The 24900-nt window shown below is 46.8% G+C and overlaps 1 protein-coding gene across 2 annotated transcripts in view; it reads right to left on the bottom strand.

The window, feature by feature from the left end:
• LOC143956893 (cytosolic phospholipase A2 gamma-like) overlaps window positions 1-24900 on the bottom strand; it is a 352634-nt gene that overhangs the window by 279941 nt on the left and 47793 nt on the right. For both annotated transcript variants that reach the window (XM_077467060.1, XM_077467061.1), the window contains one exon: window positions 3803-3887. In XM_077467060.1, coding sequence (XP_077323186.1) covers window positions 3803-3887 — 85 coding nt within the window. The remainder of the gene's footprint in view (window positions 1-3802; window positions 3888-24900) is intronic.

Here is a 24900-nt window from a genome sequence, read left to right as displayed (position 1 = left end):
TTCTTTATGCCTCACCAAGGGAACTGGCCACTCCATGGTGATCGCATTCAAACTCCTAAGTAAGCAGGTTTGTGTCTATAGGAACCATAGCATAACTATACAAAATTATGGCCCATTGGGCCATAATGTAGTATGGCTCGCATCATTGGTAGCAGTGGGAGTGTGCACACGGTTGTGTTCAAAACCATGTGCTTGCCACATGGTTTTGCACACCACTGTCTGCACACGTCACTACTGCATTTCTATTTGAATATATTCATTGGTTCTTTTGAATGAATAGAAAGTATCTGATTCTGAAGCTAGCAACCTCTTTTGTTATCCATGTGTTTAGTATAAATAAAATAAGCTTGGCTACCTGGTGCAGGATATACTGAGCTTGAGGTGATACCAGCATCTGTTTGTGTTACTTGGAGAGAAATAAAGGCACACATTCCCTATAAGAGAGCTTTTTGTGTTTTTAAGCACAAAGAAATGATATGCTTATAGGGAGAAGCTTAGAATTTCCCTGACAAGGGGGAGGCAGAGGCAGAGGGGGTGACAGAGAGACAGAGGGGGTTACAGAGAGAGAGTCAGAGGGGGGTGACAGAGAGAGACAGAGCGGGTGACAGAGAGAGACAGAGGGGGGTGACAGAGAGAGACAGAGGGGGTGACAGAGAGAGACAGAGGGGGTGACAGAGAGAGACAGAGGGGGTGACAGAGAGAGACAGAGGGGGTGACAGAGAGAGACAGAAGGGGTGACAGAGAGAGACAGAGGGGGTGAAAGAGAGAGATAGAAGGGGTGACAGAGAGAGACACACGGGGTGACAGAGAGAGACAGAGGGGGTGACAGAGAGAGACAGAGGGGGTGACAGAGAGAGACAGAGGGGGTGACAGAGAGAGACAGAGGGGGTGACAGAGAGAGACAAAGGGGGTGACAGAGAGAGGGACAGAAGGGGTGACAGAGAGAGACAGAAGGGGTGACAGAGAGAGACAGAGGGGGTGAAAGAGAGAGATAGAAGGGGTGACAGAGAGAGACACACGGGGTGACAGAGAGAGACAGAGGGTTTGGCAGAGAGAGACAGAGGAGGGTGACAGAGAGAGACTGGGGGTTGACAGAGACAGAGGGGGGAGACAAAGACAGGGGGTGACAGAGAGAGACGGGGGGGGGGTGACAGAGAAAGACAAAGGGGGTGACAGAGAGAGACAAAGGGGGTGACAGAGAGAGACAAAGGGGGTGACAGAGAGAGACAGAAGGGGTGACAGAGAGAGACAGAAGGGGTGACAGAGAGAGACAGAGGGGGTGACAGAGAGAGACAAAGGGGGTGACAGAGAGAGACAGAAGGGGTGACAGAGAGAGACAGAAGGGGTGACAGAGAGAGACAGAAGGGGTGACAGAGAGACACAGAGGGGGTGACAGAGAGACACAGAGGGGGTGACAGAGAGACACAGAGGGGGTGACAGAGAGAGACAGAGGAGGGTGACAGAGAAAGACTGGGGGTGACAGAGACAGAGGGGGGAGACAAAGACAGAGGGGGTGACAGAGAGAGACAAAGGAGGGTGACAGAGAGACAGAGGGGATGACAGAAAGAGACTGTGTGGGGGGGGGGGCAGAGAGAGATGGAGGGGGTGACAGAGAGAGACAGAGTGGGGGTGATAGAGAAAGACAGAGGGGGTGACAGAGAAAGAGGAGTGTGACAAAGAGAGACAGAAGGGGTGACAGAGAGAGACAGAGGGTTTGGCAGAGAGAGACAGAGGAGGGTGACAGAGAGAGACAGAGGGGGGTGACAGAGAGAGACAGAGGGGGGTGACAGAGAGAGACAGAGGGGGTGACAGAGGGAGACAAATGGGGTGACAGAGAGAGACAGAAGGGGTGACAGAGAGAGACAGAGGGGGTGACAGAGAGAGACAGAGGGGGTGACAGAGAGAGACAGAGGGGGAGACAGAGAGAGACAGAGGGGGTGACAGAGAGAGAAAGAAGGGGTGACAGAGAGAGACAGAGGGAGTGACAGAGAGAGACAGAGGGGTTGGCAGAGAGAGACAGAGGAGGGTGACAGAGAGAGACTGGGGGTGACAGAGACAGAGGGGGGAGACAAAGACAGAGGGGGTGACAGAGAGAGACAAAGGAGGGTGACAGAAAGACAGAGGGGATGACAGAAAGAGACTATGGGGGGGGCAGAGAGAGATGGAGGGGGTGACAGAGAGAGACAGAGTGGGGGTGACAGAGAGAGGCAGAGGGGGTGACAGAGAGAAACAGAGTGGGGGGATAGAGAGAGACAGAGGGGGTGACAGAGAGAGACAGAGGGGGGCAGAGAGAGACAGAGGGGGTGACAGAGGGAGACAGAAGGGGGTAACAGAGGGAGAGAGAGAGGGGGGTGACAGAGAGAGAGGGGGGTGACAGAGGGGTGACAGAGAGAGAGAGAGTGGGTGACATAGAGAGACAGAGTGAAGGGACAGAGAGAGACAGAGAGGGGTGACAGAGAGAGACAGAGGGGGGTGACAGAGAGAGACAGAGGGGGGTGACAGAGTGAGACAGAGGGGGGGTGACAGAGTGAGACAGAGGGGGGGTGACAGAGTGAGACAGAGGGGTGAAAGAGAGAGACAGAGGGGGTGACAGAGAGAGGCAGAGGGGGTGACAGAGAGGGGCAGAGGGGGTGACAGAGAGAGGCAGAGGGGGTGACAGAGAGAGACAGAGGGGGTGACAGAGAGACAGAGGGGGTTACAGAGAGAGACAGAGGGGGGTGACAGAGTGAGACGGGGGGGGGGGTGACAGAGTGAGACAGAGGGGGGGTGACAGAGAGAGACAGAGGGGGTGACAGAGAGAGACAGAGGGGGTGACAGAAAGAGAGACAGAGAGGGGTTTGCAGAGAGAGACATGGGGATGGCAGGGAGAGACAGAGTGGGGGAACAGAAAGAGACGGGGGTAACAGAGAGAGACAGAGAGGGTGACAGAGAAACAGAGGGGTCGACAGAGAGAGAGACAGAGGGGGAGACAGAGAGAGAGACAGAGATGGAGTGAGAGAGAAAGGGGGTCAGAGAAAGAGACCACTATTCCTATCTGGAGTCCCTCTAGTGCCCCTATGTCCCAGTGGTGTGTATAATGCTCAGTGCAGTACCTTGCATGCCAGTAGGATGTCCATGATGGCCAGCAGCTGGCAAGGCCTGTTTTCATTCTGGGTGAGAACAGGAGGTATTTTTGTTCCTTTGATCGGATCGGATATGATGTGACATGGATCTGTCCCTGGCTGCTTGCATTTCTTGCCCATCCTTGTTCTCTGAACCCCCGGTCAGTCTGTCCCCCAGGCCTGGGAGCAGTGAGGAAGTTTAAGGAGTCCAGGGATGCCTGCTGTTCCTGGCATCTTTCTGCTCTCCTTTCCCACAACCTCCATTTCCTGGGCCGCTTGTTCACGGGTAGACTGGGTGATGTCATCCTGCCCACCCCTTGAGGCCTCCACTATCCCGCTCCTGGCACCAGCTGTCACCGGCCCTGATAAACTGTGTACAGGTGTGAGCAGGGTGGGCACTAGGTTAAGGACTGAGTGGGTAACCCCTGACCCAATTCCTGATTCGGGGGGGGGGGCACTTGCCCCCCCCCCCCCCCCCTTGCCCCTACCTGCAGATGCCCATATGTATTGGGCAGTAATAAGAAATTAACACAGCATCATGTGGGGTACATGTATGGAATAACGTAACAAAATGTGGAGATATGTAATAGTAGAAGGCTGAAGGGAAAGCTCACTTATACGAAGGTCACTTGGTCAATTTACACGACTGTTTTTGGTTGTTCAGCATCAAGTTTACAAGACAAATACTAGAAAATATTTACCTCTCCAACATTCATGCCTAAGGATGAAAGGGTCTCCTTTACTTTTATCTTCCTTGCATTGACGGATTTGAGTTCCCCTTCTGATCTGTTAAGTGGACAAAAAAAGAACACATGAAAAAAAATGTTTACATACAAAATAAGTTTCTGTAGAGCCAAGACTTTTTCCTTCTGGATAGAGCAGCAAGTCATTATGCTCCAGTCAGTGAGTGAATACAAATGTTAGGGTTTCCTTTGGAGGTTTCTAGGGGTTGTGGCCCATTGACCTCCCATTTAATGGGGCTTGTAGCCAGGTGCTGGATGATAGAGACATAGAGAAGGAGACATTTTTCTCTTTACAATCAGTTTACTTCCACTTCCTGCAGTTTTTCTTCACTACCCTCTCCAGCCAGCAGAGGGAGAACTATAGCCAGGAAAGCCAAGCCAGAACACGGAGGATCATGGGATTTGAAGCCCAGGAAATAAGCCATATTGTGAAACGCATAGGCTCTTTGCACTATAATTCCCAAGAGATACTGGTGCATAAGAGCTGCTTTTCTGAGATTGTACAGCTAGGTTCTTCCTCTTAACCATAGGGGAACAATAAGAACACACAGTGGTGGCCCATCCATTAGAGGTGCCGCCCCTCTCTCCTCACCACCTTCTATATGAACAATGGATAGATTCTACGGCCGACGTTGCCACTCCGTATTCAGGCGTCCAGCCCCTTTTAGGACGCCGGGAGCCTGAATTCCAGTGGCTGGAGTGTTTTTTTTTTTTTGAAGCACCTGATTAGAGCCATTGGCTCTAATAGGCTTCAAAATAGAGTGGCTTGTGGCGTAGAGCATTGCGCTACAAGCCCACTCAGGTGTTACAACAGCGAAGAATAATTTGCTTTTTTAACTCTGATCCTCAATCCGGCCAATCAGAAGTGGGTCTGATATTTTTCAAATGGCTGAAAGAGAAGACTCCCAATTGACCACTGAAGGAGGAGAAATAGTTGACATGACTGAAACTTGAATCTAGCTGGCAGAGGAATAATCTTTTATTTTAGGGTCTTGTTTTTCATGATGACCACAGTATAGATAAGGTCTGATAAAAACTGTTTTTTAAAATGATGTCTTCAGACAAAGTGAGAACATCAGCATTAAATAGTTTAAATGATGTTTTCAGGTAATATCAACCGTCAGCTAAAATAACTAGTTTAAGACTATGTCTGAGAGGCTAGATGTTTGTATAGGCATTATGTATCTTGTGATGAACTCTGTCCTCCCCCCTCCTTTTTTGTTGTGGAATATTATTTGTCCATAATATTTATATTGATGCAAGTCTTAGAGCCGGTTTACCCAGGGGTGACTCAGATCCGACTTCAGGTCGCCCCTAGTCGCCTTAGGTCGGACAACATGTAGAAATCAATGTAAGTGAATGAGAGCCGTCTTAATGCACGCTACTGAAGTCGCTCCGACTTCAGAAAAGGTTCCTGTACTACTTCAATCCGACTTGTAGGCGACTGGTACCCGTTGATTTCAATGGAGGTCGCCTACAAGTGGGATCTCCGTCTATACAGAGGCGACTCTCACGGAATTATCAGCTCTGAAGAGGGAACTTCAGACATTGTACCCCATACTCATTCACATAGGGTGTGGGGCGGGTATCCGGGGGCCCCCTTATTAAAAGGGGGCTCCCGGATTCCGATAAGTCCCCCCCGCCCGCAGACCCCGACAACCAACGGCCAGGGTTTATCAGGAAGAGGCCCTTGTCCTCATCAACATGGGGACAAGGTGCTTTGGGTTGGAGGGGGGCGCGCGTCCCCCCCTTCCCCAAGGCACCCCCCCATGTTAAGGGCACGCGGCCTGGTACGGCTCAGGAGGGGGGGCGCGCTCGCTCGTCCCCATCCCCTTTCCTGGCCGGCCGGGTAGCGTGCTCGGATAAGGGTCTGGTATGGATCTGGGGGGGACCCCACACAGTTTTTTCAGCGTAGGGGGTTCCCCTTAGAATCCATACCAGACCTAAGGGCCTGGTATGCTCTCGGAGGGGGAACCCACGCCAATTTTTTTTCATAAATTTGGCGTGGAGTTCCCCCTTCAGAGCTCATTCTCTGATTGGCCACGGCAAAAGTCGCCTGGCCTGGGGCGACTTCAAAGTCGTGTTGTAAGTCGCCCCAGGTCGTGTCTAAGTCATGTTCAAGTCGTCATCAAGTTGCCTCACAAAGTCGTCCTGGAAGTCGTGTCACCCCTGTGTGAACCGGCTCTTAGTATGTGTGAGGATGGACACCCACGAGTAGTCATTTAGGCTCAGGAGAGGTCTGGCCAGGGTCACAAAGAAGAGGAAAACTGAGGAGTGGAGATCAAAACCTCTTTAGTGAAATGATGCTGCAGAAACTCAATGGTCACAAGGGAAGGTGGCTGACACAACAAGTCTATGGGGAAGCTCCCTAATCCCCCACATACAGGAAGCTCCCTGATCCCCCACATACAGGAAGCACCCTGATCCCCCACATACAGGAAGCTCCCTGATCCCCCACATACAGGAAGCTCCCTGATCCCCCACATACAGGAAGCTCCCTGATCCCCCACATACACCTCAAAATAACACCTCAAAATACATTCTGCTACTCCTCCTGAGTATGATGATACCACATGTGTGAGACTTTTACACAGCCTGGCTACATACAGAGGTCCAACATGCATGGAGCACCCTCAGGCATTCTAGGAGCATAAATTACACCTCTAATACCCACATAATTACCCAATTTTGCACAACAAACACCCCAAAGTATATTCTATAAAGCATTATGAGTCTTTTTTTTTTGTAAATAGTTTTTATTGAAAGATTTTCACAAGAAAATTTACAGTACAATGAAGAAATAGTCATTAGTGTCTTCCCCGCCACGTCCCAACATTACATAGCGTATCACAAAGCAGACCGTAGGGAGAAGCATAAAGCAGTTTGATGAAGATACTGCATACCAAAAATAAACATAACAGAAAACAAACCAATAAAGAACTGGTAATGACTGGTCTGTCATATGTCCAAAAGGGGAAGCCTATAGGGATAAGAATGTGGGTTGCAGTAAGTATTTGTTACATTATAGCAGAAATGGCTAGACTCTAGGGTGAGGGATTACAACAGGTGAGTACCCTTATGCCATGTGTCCCAAATTTGCCAATTGTTATCAAACTGGATTTTTTTCCCAATCCTGAGGGCTAGGACTGATTCATAGGAGAAGTGTAAATGGGTGGTTGACCAAACCTCTGAGGCATTGGGAGCTTGATTATTCTTCCAAAATCTAGTTATTAATGACCTAGCCACCAGGAGGATGTGGGATATAACAATTCTAAAGTTAGGCGGGTATTTATCAATACCTAAGTTGAGAATTGCCAGACCTGGTTCAGGGGCGGAAAGGAAACCTGTAAGGCTAGAAATGGCACAAAATATGGCATTCCAGAAACTTCTAAGATGTTTACATGACCAGAACATATGAAGTAGGTTACCAACCTCCCCACAGTTCCTCCAGCGCAGAGGGGAGGACTCAGCAAGGCCAAATTTAGAAATCCTAAATGGAGTAAGGTACCCGCGTAGGGCAATTTTCTGAGCTAGTTCCCAGTGCCCGACACACCTCGAGGCCCCGTAGTTAGCTTTGAATGCCTGGCACCATTGTAGCTCAGAAAAAGTGCAACCTAAGTCCTCCTCCCAGCACAGGAAGGGGCGAGATTTACTAAAGGCAAGCTTTTGCTGGAGGAAGTTGTAGAATAAAGATATTCCTTTAGGTAGGGGGGGATTAGCATTGATAAAGTGCCAAAGAGATTCAGCTACTGAAACCATAATAACACTACTACCTTTTAGCAAGTGGGCTATTTGATAGTGTTTATATACATCAGTAGGTTTTAGCTGAAAGCGTGTTCTTAGAGAGTGGTATGGGATCATGGAGGGTCCCTGAAAGAGATCCTGCAACCACCGCACCCCACTCTCAACCCACGCCTTGGTGGAGAAATCAGGAATTAAGAATTCTAAGGCCTGCAATGGGATGGGAAGTGGGACCAATTTAGAGGTCGGAGGTGTGGACTTAAGAAGATCTCGCCAGGCCTGCAGAGAAGCCCCAACAGAGACAGGAAGTGACTGGAGAGGCCAGGGTTTAATTGAGTCGGTAAGAAGGAGAAGTTTTAGGTTTTGGGTAGGGGTGAGGGGTGAGGGCTCGTTCGATGCGGCACCATTTTGGTTCGGGGGCCGAGTTAAACCAGTGAGTAATTTGTACTAGCCGGGATGCGAGGTAATAGTCCTTTAGATCCACCATGCCCATACCACCAGCCAACCTATGCTTTATCAAAAGTGTTTTAGAACATCTAGGCCTTTTGGAACTCCAGATGAATTTATTCATCAAGAAAGTAAGACCGGAGAAATGTTTCCCAGAGGGGGTAACAGGTAATGCCCTAAATATATACAAAATTTGGGGGAGCAACAGCATCTTGAAGGATGCGAGACGCCCTGACCATGAGAGTTCACACTTGGCTAACATATTTGCTTCTGCAGTGAGTTTGTCGATAAGAGGGGGGAAATTTTCCTCTGCTAAATGGCGAGCTGATTTGGTTAACTGGATGCCCAGGTAGAGGATGGTGGAGTTACTCCATTTATATGGAAATGTGGACATCAGATGGGAGCGGAGAGGAGGTTTAACCAGTTCCCGACCAGCGTACGACAATGTACGTCGACAGAATGGCACGGGTAGGCATATTGGCGTACAGGTACATCCAATCTTCAATGCCGCCCTGCCATCGGGAGCGCGCCGCCGGCAGCGCGCTCCCACGCTGGTCGGGACCCCCGTGAGTCCGGTCGCGGGACCCGTGGACTCGATCGCCGCGGGCATACCCGCGATCGTCTCACGGGACGGCTGAATGGAGGAAATGCCGTGTAAACAGCATTTCTCCATTCTGCCTAGCAACTAGTGACGCTGATCTCTGCTCCATGTGATTGGAGCAGAGATCAGTGTTCACTAAATGAAAGCCCAGCCCCCCACAGTTAGTAACACACCCCTAGGAACACTTAACCCCTACACTGCCACCCACTGGTTAACCCCTTCACTGCCAGTGTCATTTACACAGGAATCACTGCATTTATATAGCAGTGATTACTGTATAAATGACAATGGTCCCAAAAATGTGTCAAAAATGTCCGATGTGTCTGCCACAATGTCGCAGTCACAATAAAAATCGCTGATCGCCGGCATTACTAGTAAAAAAAAAATAATAAAAAAATTAATAAAAATGCTATAAAACTATCCCTATTTTGTAAACGCAATAACTTTTGCGCAAACCAATCAATAATCGCTTATTGTGATTTTTTTTACCAAAAATATGTAGAAGAATACGTATCGGCCTAAACTGAGGGAAAACAATGTTTTTTTATATATTTTTGGGGGATATTTATTATAACAAAAAGTAAAAAATAATGCGTTTTTTTCAAAATTGTCGCTCTATTTTTGTTTATAGCGCAAAAAATAAAAACCGCAGGGGTGATCAAATACCACCAAAAGAAAGCTCTATTTGTGGGAAAAAAAGGACGTCAATTTTGTTTGGGAGCCACGTCGCACGACCGCGCAATTGTCAGTTAAAGCGACGCAGTGCCGAATCGCAAAAAGTGGTCTAATCTTTGACCAGCAAAATGGTCCGGTCTGTAAGTGGTTAATGTCTGTGTCTAGAATTACCGACACAGACATTTATAATAGGAGATCCAGTACCTGATGGGCCTGTGGTAGGGAAGAGGCTGGGGAAGTCAAGAAGAGGATGATATCATCCGCGAACAGGTTAATTTTATGAGGGCCATCCTGCATGGGGATTCCTGCAATCAAGGGGTGGGAGCGGATTCTTTCTGCCAATGGTTCAATTAGGAGGTTGAAAATTGTAGGGGATAGTGGGCATCCCTGCCTGGTGCCATTAGAGATGGAAAAGGGAGATGACAGCATATTAGAGGTGAATACCTGTGCTGAGGGGGCTGAGTATAGGGCAAGAATAGCTGAGAGGATCGGTCCACCAAAGCCAAACTTCCGAAGGACCTTATCCATATATCCCCAATGAATCCGGTCAAACGCTTTCTCCGCATCCAGAGAAAGGAACAGAGAAGGCGTTCGACGGGCCTCTGCAAACTGAAGGACTCCAATAACACGTCTGGTGGCGTCCGAGGCCTGCCGACCAGGCGTGAACCCCGACTGATCTGGGTGGATCAACTGAGGGACTAGGGGGAGGAGTCTTTGAGCAAGAATCTTAGCGTATACTTTAACGTCGGTGTTTAAAAGGGATATCGGCCTAAAATTCGAGGGAGTGTTAGGTTCCTTACCCGGTTTAGGAATCGTAACCACATAGGCCCTAAGCATTTCCGGGGGAAAGGAGGCAGAGGAGAATGCTTCAGCATAAATCTCAGAGAGCACGGGGGAAAGAAGGTCTGCAAATGTACGATAATAATCGTTAGTCAGGCCATCTGGCCCTGGAGATTTGCCCAGGGGGAGAGATTTGATGCACTTCCCTATTTCTGCAGGCGAGATTGGCAAATTTAGAGATGCCAACTGTTCTTCTGTAAGAGAGGGTAGATTAATACTGGATAGAAAGGATTGTATACATTCATTTGTGGGCTGGGGAGTTTCAACGTCAAGTGTTAAATTGTATAGGGAAGAGTAATAAGCAGCAAAGGCGTCCGCAATTTCTTGCGGATTGATCTTTTTCTGTTTATCTAAGGGGTGGTAAACAAAAGGAATTTTGGCCTTGATCCTAGCAGCCCGCACCCTGTTGGCCAGGTATTTTCCAGCACGGTTGCAGGAGGAGTAGTGTGACAACTTTAGAGAATACACATATTTGTCATATCTGGCCAACAATAGGCGGTGAAGTTCAACACGGAGCTGAGTAAGTTTATGAGCCGTGTTGAAATCCGGCGTCGACTTGTTGGAGGATTCCAAGGATCGAATATCCGCCAGAATGTCGTTCAGTTTTTGTGTTCTGGCCTTTTTTTCCCTGGAGCAGATTTGAAGCATTATGCCCCTGATAAAGGTCTTATGGGCACACCAGAGGGTAATGGAACTTTGTACGGAGCGGGCATTCAGTGCAAAAAATTCGGCCAGGTTCTTAGAGATAGTAGCAACATGCGAGGAATTTTGAAAAAGTTGGGAGTTCGCTCTCCAAACATAGGCGGAGCGCTGAGTGTGTTCCTTCACCACCTCTATAGAAACAGTCGCATGGTCGGACCAAGAAATGTCATGGATAGTGGAGGAAGACACACTGCCTGTAGCAGCAACCTGTCTACCAGAATCAAATTGATCCTGGAATAGGTGTTATGTCTTGCAGAATGAAATGTAAAGTCTTTTTCGCTCGCATGTTGACACCTCCAGGCATCAAATACATCCTCAGCAGCAAGTAGTGGTTGTAGCTTCGGCAAGGGTCGACTCGCCCAGGATGTAGTATCCAGTGCGTAGTCGACAGTTACATTAAAGTCTACACAGACCACCAGGGAGCCCTTACGACACTTATTGATCTTGCGAAAGAGCCTGTTCAAAAACCACAGCTGATGTACATTGGGGGCATAAAGGTTAACAATGGTGTAAGGGCTATTGTTCAATTCAGCTATTAATATCAAATACCTCCCATCAGGGTCCATAAATACTTCAGTAAGGGAAAAGGCTGCCGAGTCTCTTATGGCAATAGCTACCCCTCTTTTCTTTTAGGATGCAGAGGCCAGAAATATGTGTGGTTAGTTCCTTTGTTGAAAGCTGGAAGCAGCCACGTTGAGAAAATGAGTCTCCTGGACACAGAGTACATCCGCCCCCAGATTCAGTGCTTCCTTCCACAAGGAGTTCAGCTTAACCGGATGGTTGAGGCCGTGTACATTAAAGGAAACTAATTTAAGCGGCATTGAAGGCAGCAATCAGATGCAGATGTGGCAAAAGGCAATCGCATTCAAAGTGGAATCCTGGGGTTCCTGGTGATTTAGGCTTCCTAGGGTAGATGGTGTAAGATGGTTGTAGGTCAGGTCCAAGTGGCACCAGAACGTTCGGGCGTTGACAGACCAGGATAGAACTGCAACAGTGAAGTAAAAAAAAAATAGAAAAACATGACAAAAGTCCAAAACAGAAGTTAATAAAAAAGGAGATCTCTGATGAGATCCGAAGGCACTATAGATGCCCATTCACGTGGGGGGTACAAAAGGTGAGCACTGGAAAACCTCCAGCGACTGGGAATTGGCAGTCAAACAGCGAATTGCAGCAGACTTCTCAAGGAATTCTTGGTTTATTTTTTTTCCTTCTTCTCCGCTGGACCGTCTGCCAGTCTCCCTGAGTCTCCATCCGGACAGGCGGGCATGAGGCTGAAGGAGCAGCAGGTTCTTCAGGGATAATGTCAAGGGTGCGTAGCAAGTCTAGCCCTTCTTGTAAGGTGGAGACCACAGAGGATTTACCTTCATGGGTAATTAGAAGCTTCAGGGGGTATCCCCAGCGATACGGAACTCCATGGTTCCGTAATGCTTTGGTAACAGGGAGAAGAGCTTTGCGCCTCTGCAAGGTAAATTGGGAGAGGTCGGCAAACAACTGCAGGTGGGAGAATTTTTCTGGGAGCTGGGTCTCTCTCCTGAACGCTGAAAGAAGTTGCTCCTTAGTGTGAAAGAAGTGAATCCGCATGAGAACATCACACGGAATATTGTCAGGCAGGTGGGAAGGCTTAGGAAGTCTGTGAATGCGGTCTATAATCATGTCTTGGTCCAACAGAGTGGGCAGCAGGGTTTTCATGAGGTCCTGAATATAATGAGCAAGCTGTGTGGGGAGGACGGTCTCAGGAATCCCTCTGACTTTGACATTATTGCGCCTAGACCTGTCTTTAAGGTCGGCCATCTTGGATTTAAGCCACTCAATGTCCTCAGACTGATCATTGTGTGCATCAACTAAGGTGTTATGAGCAACTGCAAAGTCCCCCATTTTCTGTTCCACATGATCCATCCTGCCACTCAATACTCCCACTTCAGCTTTAAAGTTACTAATACATTGCATAAAGTCTGTGTGAAGTGAGGCATGCAGGGAGACAAGCATATCTTTCAGGGTGGATTTAGAGACAGGCTGGTTAGTGGCAGGGAACTCAGATATGCATTCATTAATTTCTCTACTGTCAGCAGATGAGTTTTGCTCAGCGCTCACCTGCAGTGTTTCTCCTGACAATCTTGGTCTGGATTTCGCTGGGCTGCTGCTGATCGGCGTGGATCTCCCTGGCGACCTCCTCACCTGTCTGTCGGAGGGTGCTGGGCTCCCCGAGGAGGCCGAGGAAGGACCAGGGGAGGAGTGCACGCTGCCGCCGGCGCCATCTTGGCTGGATTCGCGGGCCGCCGGTGGAAAGAAATCCGGCAGTTTTTTAGGCTGCCCAGTGCCTCTCCTCTTCGGCGACATCTCCGGAGTGTGAGTGGACTCTCCGGAGTGATTCCGTGCGGTTTCGCCGGCGCAGGGGGTCCACAGTGCGGATTTCCCATCGCTGGAGCGGAGCTCTGTCCCTAAGCGGCCATTCACCGGCGCGCGGTAGCCACGCCCCCCCATTATAAGTCTTTTGAACGGTAAAAAATTTTTTACACAAATCTTCAGAAAACGTGGAAAGAAAATGAAATTTTTTTTTTTTTTTTTTACACAATGTTGTCAATTTATAAGATATTTCTAACACATAGCATGTATATAGCAAAAATTTACACACCAAAACACATTCTGCTACTTCTCCTGAGTATGGTGATACCACACGTGTGATACTTTTACACAGCCTGGCCACACAGAGAGGCCCAACATTGAAGTAGTACCTTCAGGTGTTCTAGGAGCATAAATGACACATCTCATTTAATTTCTAGCTATCACACTTTTGAAGGTCCTGGAGCACCAGGACAATGGAATTACCAACAAAATGACCCCATTTTGGAAAAAAAAACACCCTGGTGACAGGTATTCGGGTACTCTGATGGGCTGTGACAGGTATTCAGGTACTCAGATGGACTGTGACAGGTACTCGGGTACTCAGATGGACTGTGACTGGTACTCGGGTACTCAGATGGGCTGTGACAGGTACTTGGGTACTCAGATGGACTGTGACTGGTACTCGGGTACTCAGATGGGCTGTGACAGGTACTCGGGTACTCAGATGGACTCTGACTGGTACTCGGGTACTCGGGTACTCAGATGGGCTGTGACAGGTACACGGGTACTCAGATGGGCTGTGGCAGGTACTCATTTACTCGGTTACACAGGTGGACTGTGACAGGTGATGACAGGTACTTTGATGGCTGGTGACAGGTACTTGGGTGGTACTCAGATGGGTTGTGACAGGTAATCACAGGTACTTTGATGGGTGCTGATAGGTACTTTGATGGCTGGTGACAGGTCCTCTTTAAAAGGGGGGTAATCAGTGTCTGATTGGTGTACACTAAGCGGTAATGAGATGTTACCGCAATCTCCTTCTCACACACGATCGGTGTGTGAGGAGGAGAACCCTCCCTGTTGACATTCTGTAACTGGCTGTGATTGGACACAGCCAGTCACATGGTAAAGACTCAATTTCATTGGCTCTTTACTGCAATTGGGGTTGGCCTGTGTCAGGGTGACAAGCTTCGTCCTCAATTGCTGCTCTGCAAGTGCCCCCTAGGGGCGTGCACGAGCACCGTGCATGTATTTGGTACATGTGACCGGCTGTGATTGGACACAGCCGGTCATGTGAATCGGGGGTGGATCAGGGATGCTGATCACATGGATCAGGGATGGGCTGTGTCCGAGGGACACATCTCATCCATGATCGCCACGCTGCGGGCCCCCCGGGTGCCCGCAGGAGTGGCGAGATACTGAGGACATCATATGATGCCCGCCCAGGGTGGGAGATCCCATCTGTGGACTTCATTTGACTATGGCCCGGTATTGAAGTGGTTAACCACCCACCGTCTTTTTATGTGATGAATTTGAAGAAGGATATCGTTGTTATGGCTACAGCTAGCATAGCTGCCATAACCCTGGTATCTTCTTCTTCAGTGGGCGGTCTGCTACAAGATAAAAGTGGTCTCTGCGCCAAATTTGCCGCAAGATCACTTTTATCGACGCCGGGAGAGGGCCCCCCCCCCATCTGGTGCCCTCCGGCACTTACCGGCTGGGTATGGAGATGAGTGAGTGGAAGATGGCCCTCACCTTCTCCATATCACTGCAGGGCAGAAGCGACATCATAACGTCACTTTTGCCCATAACTCTTAAAGGGCCTTTTTTTTCTTTTTTGTATGACTTTTTTTTTTTATTGCATTTTAATGTAAATATGAGATTTGAGGTCTTTTTGACCCCCCCCCCCCCCCCCCCATCTCATATTTAAGAGGTCCTGTCATGCTTTTTTTGATTACAAGGGATATTTACATTTCTTGTAATAGGAAAATTAAAAAAAAAAGTTAAATAAATAAGAACTTTTTTTTTCTAAACGCGCCCCGTCCCGCCTAGCTCACGTGTAGAAGCGAACGCATACATGAGTAGCGCCCGCATATGAAAACGGTGTTTAAACCACACATGTGAGGTATCGCCTCGATCGTTAGAGCGAAAACAATAATTCTAGCCCTAGATCTCCTCTGTAACTCAAAACTTGCAACCTGTAGAGTTTTTTAAATGTCACCATGGAAATTTTTAAGGGTACATTTTGTCACCATCCCACGAGCGGGCGCAATTTTGAAGCGTGACATGTTGGGTATCAATTTACTCAGTGTAACATTATCTTTCACAATAAAAAAAATTGGGCTAACTTTAATGTTGTCTTATTTTTTAATTAAAAAAAAGTGTATTTTTTTCAAAAAAGTGCGCTTGTAAGACCTCTGCGCAAATATGATGTGACAGAAAGTATTGCAACGACCGCCATTTTATTCTTGAGGGTATTAGGAAAAAAAAAGTATAATGTTTGGGTATTCTAAGTAATTTTCTAGCAAAAAAAACAGTTTTTAACTTGTAAACAACAAATCTCAGAAAGAGGCTCGGTCCTTAAATGGTTAATTATGACTACACCTGACCTATGCATTCATTTCAGTCTGGTGAATTTCACCCGATATACCACATGGTTCTCTTATTTTTCCTAACCATTTATTCATTAACCGGTTAAGGACCGCCTCAACGTACATACACTGCGGCAGGGAGGCCCTTATGTGCAAAATCCCGTACCTGTATGTGATTCCTTCTTCTGGGTTTGGGGCGTGTGGACCCACTTCCGATGTGATTGGACACAGTGGGATCCAATCAGTGGGCCCAGTAGACCCGATGTCCGCTGGGACCCACCGATCTTTCCCGAGGGAGATAGAAAGGCGGTCTATGTAAACAAGGCAGATCTCCTGTGACAGGAGAAGACAGAGATCTGTGTTTCTGCTTATTAGAAATGCAAGATCTGTCTTCTCACAGTACAAGCCCCCCCCCCCCCCCCCACAGTTAGGTAGCATCCCCAGGGGACACATTTAACCCTTTAATCACCTTTGATGTTAACAGCTTCCCTGCCAGTGTAGTACAGTGACAGTGCTTTTTTTTTTAGCTCTGATCACTGTATCAGTGTCACTGGTCCCCAAAAAATGTGTCAAAAGTGTGACTTAGTGTTCGATTTGTCCACCGCAATGTTACAGTCCCGCTTTAAGTCGCTGATTGCCACCATTACTAGTAAATTATCTACTATGTACCAATGCACATATATGGCTGGGTGAGCGCTCTCTCCTTCTGAATGGACGTTCAGGAATGTCGTTCAGAAGGAGGGAGATCCGTGCAGCGTCGCAATCCCGATTCGCTTGTATTAACGGGACATGGCGCATCTCCGATCGGCAGGAGGATTCTGTGATTGGCCTTCCTGATCACATGATGGCCGTGTCCAATCACAACCATCATGTGATATAAACACAGAGCCGGTTGCTAGGCAATCGGCTCTCCTCTCCTCACATGGAAGTTATCGGTGAGGAGAGGAGAGCGGATCACTGCAGCCGGCTGTCATCAGTGAGTAAGAGCTGTTTTTTTTTTACAGCTTTTTACTCACTGATCACCAACCTAGTGTAAACTCACATGTAAAACACACAGTGTAAACACACATGTCCCCACACAATGTCCCCAAAACACACATGTCCCAAAAAAAACACACTTGTCCCCAAATAATAAAAAAACCTGTCCCCCACACAGGGCAGGACTTAGGGTGGTGGGGGCCCCTGAGCTTGTGTCACTTTCGGGCCCTACCTTCTATACATTATCGTATTTATCAGCGTACGCACCGGCGTATAACACGCACTCGAAGTTTAGGAGGGGATTTTAAGGAAAAATACTTTTAGGAGGGAAGTTTAAGGAAAAAAACTTAAATGCCCATCAATGCACCCTTATCAGTGTCCATCTGCAGCCTTGCGCATCCATCTGCAGCCTTGTCCAATGTCATTTGCAGCCTTGTCAGTATAGCCTTGTCATTTGCAGCCTTGAAGTTCAAAAATGGCGCCGCCGAAATACAGAGTCCTGTTTATCTTGGTGGCTCTGGGGTCCTCTTTCTTCGGCTCTTGGGTCCTGTCGCAGTTCCGAGCGGAGCAGAGAGTAGCCGAATGTTAGGGATGAGATTCTAGTTCGAGTCGAACTCATGTTCTACTTGAACATCGCCTGTTCAGCGAACAGTGAACAATTTGGGCTGTTTGCAGCAAATTCGAAAAGCCGGAACACCCTATACAAGTCTAGAGAAATCTAAAGTGCTCATTTTAAAGGGTAATATGCAAGTTACTGTCCTAAAAAAGTGTTTGGGGACCCGGGTCCTGCCCCAGGGGACATGGATCAATGCAAAAAAAAGTTTTAAAAACGGCCGTTTTTTCGGGAGCAGTGATTTTAATAATGATTAAAGTGAAACAATAAAAGTGTAATATTCCTTTAAATTTCGTAGCTGGGGGGTGTCTATAGTATGCCTGTGAAGGGGCGCATGTTTCCCGTGCTTAGAACTGTCCCTGCACAAAGTGTCATTTGTGCAGGAAAAAAAGTCTTTTAAAATCACTTGCGGCTAAATTGTCGGCTCCCCGTAATACAGAGAACACTCAATGAGTGATCTCTGTATTAGCCGACAATTCATTCATTGATAAAAAAAAAAAAAAAAGCGTGGGGGTTCCCCTAAATTCAATTACCAGGCCCTTCAGGTCTGACATGGATATTAAGGGGAACCCCGTGTCAAATTAAAAAAAAATTGACGTGGGGTCCCCCTAAAAATCCATACCAGACCCTTTATCCGAGCACGCAACCTGGCAGGCCGCAGGAAAAGAGGGGGGGGGGACGAGAGAGCGGCCCCCCCTCCCTCCTGAACCGTACCAGGCCACATACCCTCAACATTGGGAGGATGCTTTGGGGGTCTGTGACCCCTCAAAGCACCTTGTCCCCATGTTGATGAGGACAAGGGTCTCATCCTCACAACCCTGGCGGTGGTTGTGAGGGTCTGCGGGCGGGGGGCTTATCAGAATCTGGAAGCCCCCTTTAACAAGGGGACCCCCAGATCCCGCCCCCCCCTGTTTGAAATGGTAAGGGCCTACCATTTCACACAGAAAGTGTCAAAATGGTTAAATAAGACAAACACACTTTTGAAAAATTCCTTTATTAAAAATAAAAAAAATAAAAAAAAGATTCCAGCGGTGCTAATCCACTCTTGCTATCCAGCAACGGATCTCCGGGGTCCAGCGATGGATGATCATATCCAGCGACGGGGGATCTCTCAGTCCAGCGCTGTCCATACATCCTTCTTCTGTCTCCACTGCGGAGACTGCGGAGATCCCAGCGCTGACTTTTCTTATATTAGGAGGGCGGGGCCACCCGTCACCTGACCCCGCCCCTCTGATGCTGGAGAGGGAAGCCAGGGGTTCCCCAGTGACGTGTGGGTGACCCCGCCCCCTCTGATGTAACGGAAACCTGCGTTACATCAGAGGGTCGGGGTCACCCACACGTCACTAGGGAACCCCTGGCTTCCCTCTCCAGCATCAGAGGGGCGGGGTCAGGTGACGGGTGGCCCCGCCCTCCTAATATAAGAAACGTCAGCGCTGGGATCTCCGCAGTCTCCGCAGTGGAGACAGAAGAAGGATGTATGGACAGCGCTGGACTGAGAGATCCCCCGTCGCTGGATATGATCATCCATCGCTGGACCCCGGAGATCCGTTGCTGGATAGCAAGAGTGGATTAGCACCGCTGGAATCTTTTTTTTATTTTTAATAAAGGAATTTTTCAAAAGTGTGTTTGTCTTATTTTGACACTTTCTGTGTGAAATGGTAGGGGTACTTTTGTACCCCCTTACCATTTCAAACAGGGGGGGGGCGGGATCTGGGGGTCCCCTTGCTAAAGGGGGCTTCCAGATTCTGATAAGCCCCCCGCCCGCAGACCCTCACAACCACCGGCCAGGGTTGTGAGGATGAGGCCCTTGTCCTCATCAACATGGGGACAAGGTGCTTTGAGGGGTCACAGACCCCCAAAGCATCCTCCCAATGTTGAGGGTATGTGGCCTGGTACGGTTCAGGAGGGAGGGGGGGCCGCTCTCTCGTCCCCCCTCTTTTCCTGCTGCCTGCCAGGTTGCGTGCTCGGATAAAGGGTCTGGTATGGATTTTTAGGTGGATCCCCACGTCAATTTTTTTTAAAAATTTGATGCGGGGTTCCCCTTAATATCCATATCAGACCTGAAGGGCCTGGTAATTGAATTTAGGGGAACCCCCACGCTTTTTTTTTATTTTTTATCAATGAATGAATGAATTGTCGGCTAATACAGAGAACACTCATTGAGTGTTCTCTGTATTACGGGGAGCCGACAATTTAGCCGCAAGTGATTTTAAAAGACTTTTTTTCCTGCACAAATGACACTTTCTGCAGGGACAGTTCTAAGCACCAGAAACATGCGCCCCTTCACAGGCATACTATAGATACCCCCCAGCTACGAAATTTAAAGGAATATTACACTTTTATTGTTTCACTTTAATCATTATTAAAATCACTGCTCCTGAAAAAACGTCCGTTTTTAAAACGTATTTTTGCATTGATCCATGTCCCCTGGGGCAGGACCCGGGTCCCCAAACACTTTTTAGGACAATAACTTGTATATTAGCTTTTAAAATGAGCACTTTAGATTGTGAACGTTCGAGTCCTATAGACTTTAATAGGGTTCTAAAGTTCACACGAAGTTTAGGTCTGTTCACAGGTTCCGGTGCGAACCGAACAGGGGGGTGTTCGGCTCATCCCTACCGAATGTACTCAGCTTGGCTCACGGTCACACTCAGTGCCTGTGTTAAGTCCATCATAGGGCGGGACTGGGTGTGATTGTGAGCGGAGCCGAGCCGAGTACACTCGGCTATGTAAATCGGCGGGGGGCCCCCTATTTGGTGGGGCCCATGGGCTTGAGTCCAGTCAAGCCCAATGGTAAGTCTTGCCCTGCCCCCACATATGTCCCACTAAAATCACATCCCAATGATTATCTGCACATACATGTCAGTGATCACCTGACCACATCTGTACATGATCATTTGCGTACATATGTCCATGATCACACAAACCAATTATTATACACTTAACGGACATTTTTTTTTACCAAAAACATGTAGCAGAATAAATTTTGGCTTAAATTCATGACAAAATTCGATTTTATTGGATTTCTTTTAAAATATAAAGAAGAATTATTTTTTTTCCAAATTTCCGCTCTTTTTTCACTGCGGGCAATGCACTTCTGAGAGCAGATTCAGCTCATCCTAGTCATACCATCAGGGGGATACCATACGGACAATTCTTGAGACTAAGGCCGCGTACACACGGGCGGACTGTCTGGCTAACTAAGTCCGTCAGACAATCCGACAGACAGTCCGTCCTACTTTTGAATGAACGGACTTGACCACACACGATGAACAGACAGTCCGTTGAAAGCTTGCGCGATGACGTGTACAGCACGTACGACGGGACTAGAAATATTACGTCCAATACACAGCAATGCAACCTTTCGCCGTGTAAATCCTTTCTGAGCATGCACCATACTTAGTCCGTCCAACTAGCATACTGACGAGCGGATTGTCCGCTGAAACCAAAGTTGGACGGACAATATTACGGAAATTCCGAAAGACTTAGTCCGCCAGACTGTCCGCTGAAAAAGTCCGCTGAAGCCCACACACGAGCGGACTGTCCGCTGAAACACGTTTCAGCGGACTAAGTTGGACAGACAGTCCGCCCGTGTGTACGCGGCCTTCGGCATCTTTGCAGCACACCTGATAAATTTCAGATGGAAGCGAGTGAGATGGCAAACAGGTTCAGAGAAAGGGGGTATACATCTGCTAATATACAAAAAGCCCTAATCTCAGCCAGTGCCATCTCAAGGGATACATTGTTGCAGAACAGGCATTCTTCAAATAGAAATAGAAATCAACCCTCCTTTACTGAGATTAATATTCCTGTGTTTTCTACATCCTATAGTTTGGAATTTACTGATATAAGAAAAATTGTAACAAAATATCTCCCCATTTTATTTAACGATCCTGCATACAATCAAATCCTTTCCAGAGGCATAAAAACGGTTTGTCGTAGAGCACCCACATTAGGACATACTTTATCTCCTAGTCTATTCACAACGAGTCAATCTGACCAGCATTGCTTAAATTTTAACCACTTGAGACCCGCGCTATAGCCGAATGACGGCTACAGCGCAGATCTCCTTTTCCGGGACTACGTCTATTGACGTCGTTCCGTGCACGAGCGGCCTGCGCGCCCCCTGAGGGGCGCGTGCAGCGCGCTCTGTGATCGGCGAGTCTACGAGACTGGCCTGATCACTGATCTGTGCAAGGGGTCGATCCCGACCCCTCATCACGTGATCAGCTGTCAGCCAATGACAGCTGATCATGTGATATAACGGAGCCGGTAAACAGCTATTATTCCTGTCAGCGCGAGGAGAAAAAAAAAAAAAGCCGATCACCGGCGGCCGTGATCGGGACATCAGTCCCGATCACGGCCAGCCCTGCTAGTGCCCACCTGCCCCCTGTCAGTGCCCACCTGCCCCCTGCCAGTGCCACATTAATAAAAAGTAAGTGTCCCCCGTCAGTGCCACCCAGCAGTGCCCACAGTGCCACCCAGCAGTGCCACCCAGCAGTGTCCACAGTGCCACCCAGCAGTGCCCACAATCTGCCTTAACAAAGGTGCTGCACCCCAGTGCCACATATCCGTGCCCATCAGTGTCATCTACCAGTGCCCAGCAGTGCCGCCCATCAGTGCCCAGCAGTGCTACCTATCAGAGCCACCTATCAGTGCCACCTATCAGTGCCCATCAGTCCCATCTATCAGTGGTACCTATCAGTGCCCATCCGTGCCACCCATCCATGCCATCTTATCTGTGCCCATCTTTGCCGCCTTATCTGTGCCCATCGGTGCCGCCTTATCTGTGCCTATTAGTGCTGCCTTAACTATGCCTATCAGTGCCCACCAGTGCAGCCTATCAGTGTCCACCAATGCAGCCTATCAGTGCCCACCAATGCAGCCCATCAGTGCCCACCAGTGCAGCCTATCAGTGCCGCCTCATCAGCGCACTTCAATGAAGGAGAAAAATGACCCGTTTGCAAAATTTTATAACAAACTATTAAACATGATTTTTTATTTTTTTTTTGCATCTTTTTTTGTTTGTTTAGCAAAAAATAAAACTCCGAGCTGTGACTAAATACCACCAAAAGAAAGCTCTATTTGTGGGAAAAAAATGATAAAAATTTCATTTGGGTACAGTGTTGTATGACCGCGCAATTGTCATTCAAAGTGCATCAGCGCTGAAAGATGAAAATTGGTCTGGGCAGGAGGGGGGATTAAGTGCCCAGTAAGCAAGTGGTTAAAGGCAATTTCAAATGCGGTGGAACAGGCTGCGCTTATTGTGGCCATATTATGAAAGGCACACAGGTTCCTTCTTGCACTAACAATAAAACTGCTGACATTAGATCTTTTTTATAAACTGCAATACTAAGTACCTGATTTATGTCATAACTTGCAACTCTTGTCATGTCCACTATGTGGGACGTACCACACGTAGGACTTAAGGATCGTTTATACGATCATTTATATGACATCGAAAGGAACAAATCTACTAATGTGGCCAAACATTGGAACATTGTACACCACAAGGATGTTTCAAGTTTGCTTATACAGGGTATTGAGAAAGTTGTCACCCCCAAATCGGGGAGGTGACAGATTTCGAATACTCTGTAAACGTGAGTTTTTTTGGATATTTTTTTCTAGAAACCAGGATCCCGACAGGGTTAAATTTTGATTGGGATGTTTCATATTATTATGATTAAAAAAAGTTATTTTGAAATATTGGAAATTTTATTCCATATTCAAAAATCACTTTACAGACCTTATGAAATCTTTACAGATGCACAGGTTTTGCAGTTTTATCTACTCATTCACTTTCCATAAGGCTGACATGTAAAGCTAAATAGTTTTTTAGGTTTGTTTCCATTACACACACTTTTTTTTTTTTTTTTTTTTCTCGTTCAAAAATTTTCATTTTATGTTAAAATAAATTACATGTACAGAATATAAGACAAATTATGTGATACCAGAAATAAAAAGTAGACATATTGAAGTACGGATGATACAAAGCAAAGAAGAATTTCAAGATATTCTCGTGGGAATGACAATAAATGGCCTTTATATATTTTAGAATTTGAAAACATTCTTATAGCTGAGTTTTAAACATTTTAATCCCAAGAAAATATAAATATGTCTAAAAGAAAATATATGATTTTAAAGTTTTGACCATAACTTCTAAAGTATGTTTATAGTGAAGTATTATATAGTAAGGGAAGAACATAAAAGGTATATAGGAGGGGAAGGGGAGGGAATAATTCTCCGGAGGCGGTTTTATATATCATCTAATGTTGTAATTCTATAAAAAAAATCTTAATCACCATAACAATAAAACTCGGTTGTCAATATTATCTGACGTATAATATTTAATCCAGGGTTTCACACACTTTTTTAAATCATTAATATGGATGCATGAGGTTTTACACATGCAATTCATCCAGATGTATGTAGCTTGTGACTGCAGGACAAACGGACATGATCCCCCCCCCCCCCATGTTTGACATTAAATATGTGGGATAGTGTATTAGTCCATATGTCCAAGGTTCTAGATCGCCTCCGTCTCGGGTGTCTCTCTCTCCCTCATTTTCTTGTTTGCCTCTAGTTTATTTAATTATGGTATTAGTTACAAATGGAATATTTACGTCATGGTCGGCTAATGAGGGCACATGCCTCATTTAACTATATTCACTTTTTTTTTTTTTTTTTATGACTTTTACGGATTAATTCTTGATCGAGGTTTTAGTGCCCACCTTATTGCTCGCAAGGGTTTCTAAAGTTTTTTATTTCCTCTTTTTCTTTTTGGATAAATACCAATGATTTTATATTTAATGTGTTTTTTTAGCATTGAAAATATAATGGCAAAAGTTAATATAAATTTATGATTATGACTTGATGTATTGTTTAACCACTTTCAGACCGGACCATTTTGCTGGTCAAAGACCAGACCATTTTTTGCGACTCGGCACTGCGTCGCTTTAACTGACAATTGCGCGGTCGTGCGACGTGGCTCCCAAACAAAATTGACGTCCTTTTTTTCCCACAAATAGAGCTTTCTTTTAGTGGTATTTGATCACCCCTGCGGTTTTTATTTTTTGCGCTATAAACAAAAATAGAGCAACAATTTTGAAAAAAAAAAACGCATTATTATTTACTTTTTGTTATAATAAATATCCCCCAAAAATATATAAAAAAATTTTTTTCCCCTCAGTTTAGGCCGATACGTATTCTTCTACATATTTTTGGTAAAAAAAAAATCGCAATAAGCGATTATTGATTGGTTTACGCAAAAGTTATAGCGTTTACAAAATAGGGATAGTTTTATAGCATTTTTATTAATAATTTTTTTTTTTTTTTTTTACTAGTAATGGCGGCGATCAGCGATTTTTATTGTCACTGCCACATTGTGGGACCCATCGGACATTTTTGGACACATTTTTGGGACCATTGTCATTTATACAGTAATCACTGCTATATAAATGCAGTGATTCCTGTGTAAATGACACTGGCAGTGAAGGAGTTAACCAGTGGGTGGCAGTGTAGGGGT

The sequence above is a fragment of the Lithobates pipiens genome, unplaced genomic scaffold, assembly GCF_037356315.1.
Source record: "Lithobates pipiens isolate NorthernLeopardFrog02 unplaced genomic scaffold, aLitPip1_a1.2 Scaffold_44, whole genome shotgun sequence".
Taxonomy (NCBI): Eukaryota; Metazoa; Chordata; class Amphibia; order Anura; family Ranidae; genus Lithobates; species Lithobates pipiens.
This window is presented reverse-complemented; position numbering and strand designations above follow the sequence as displayed.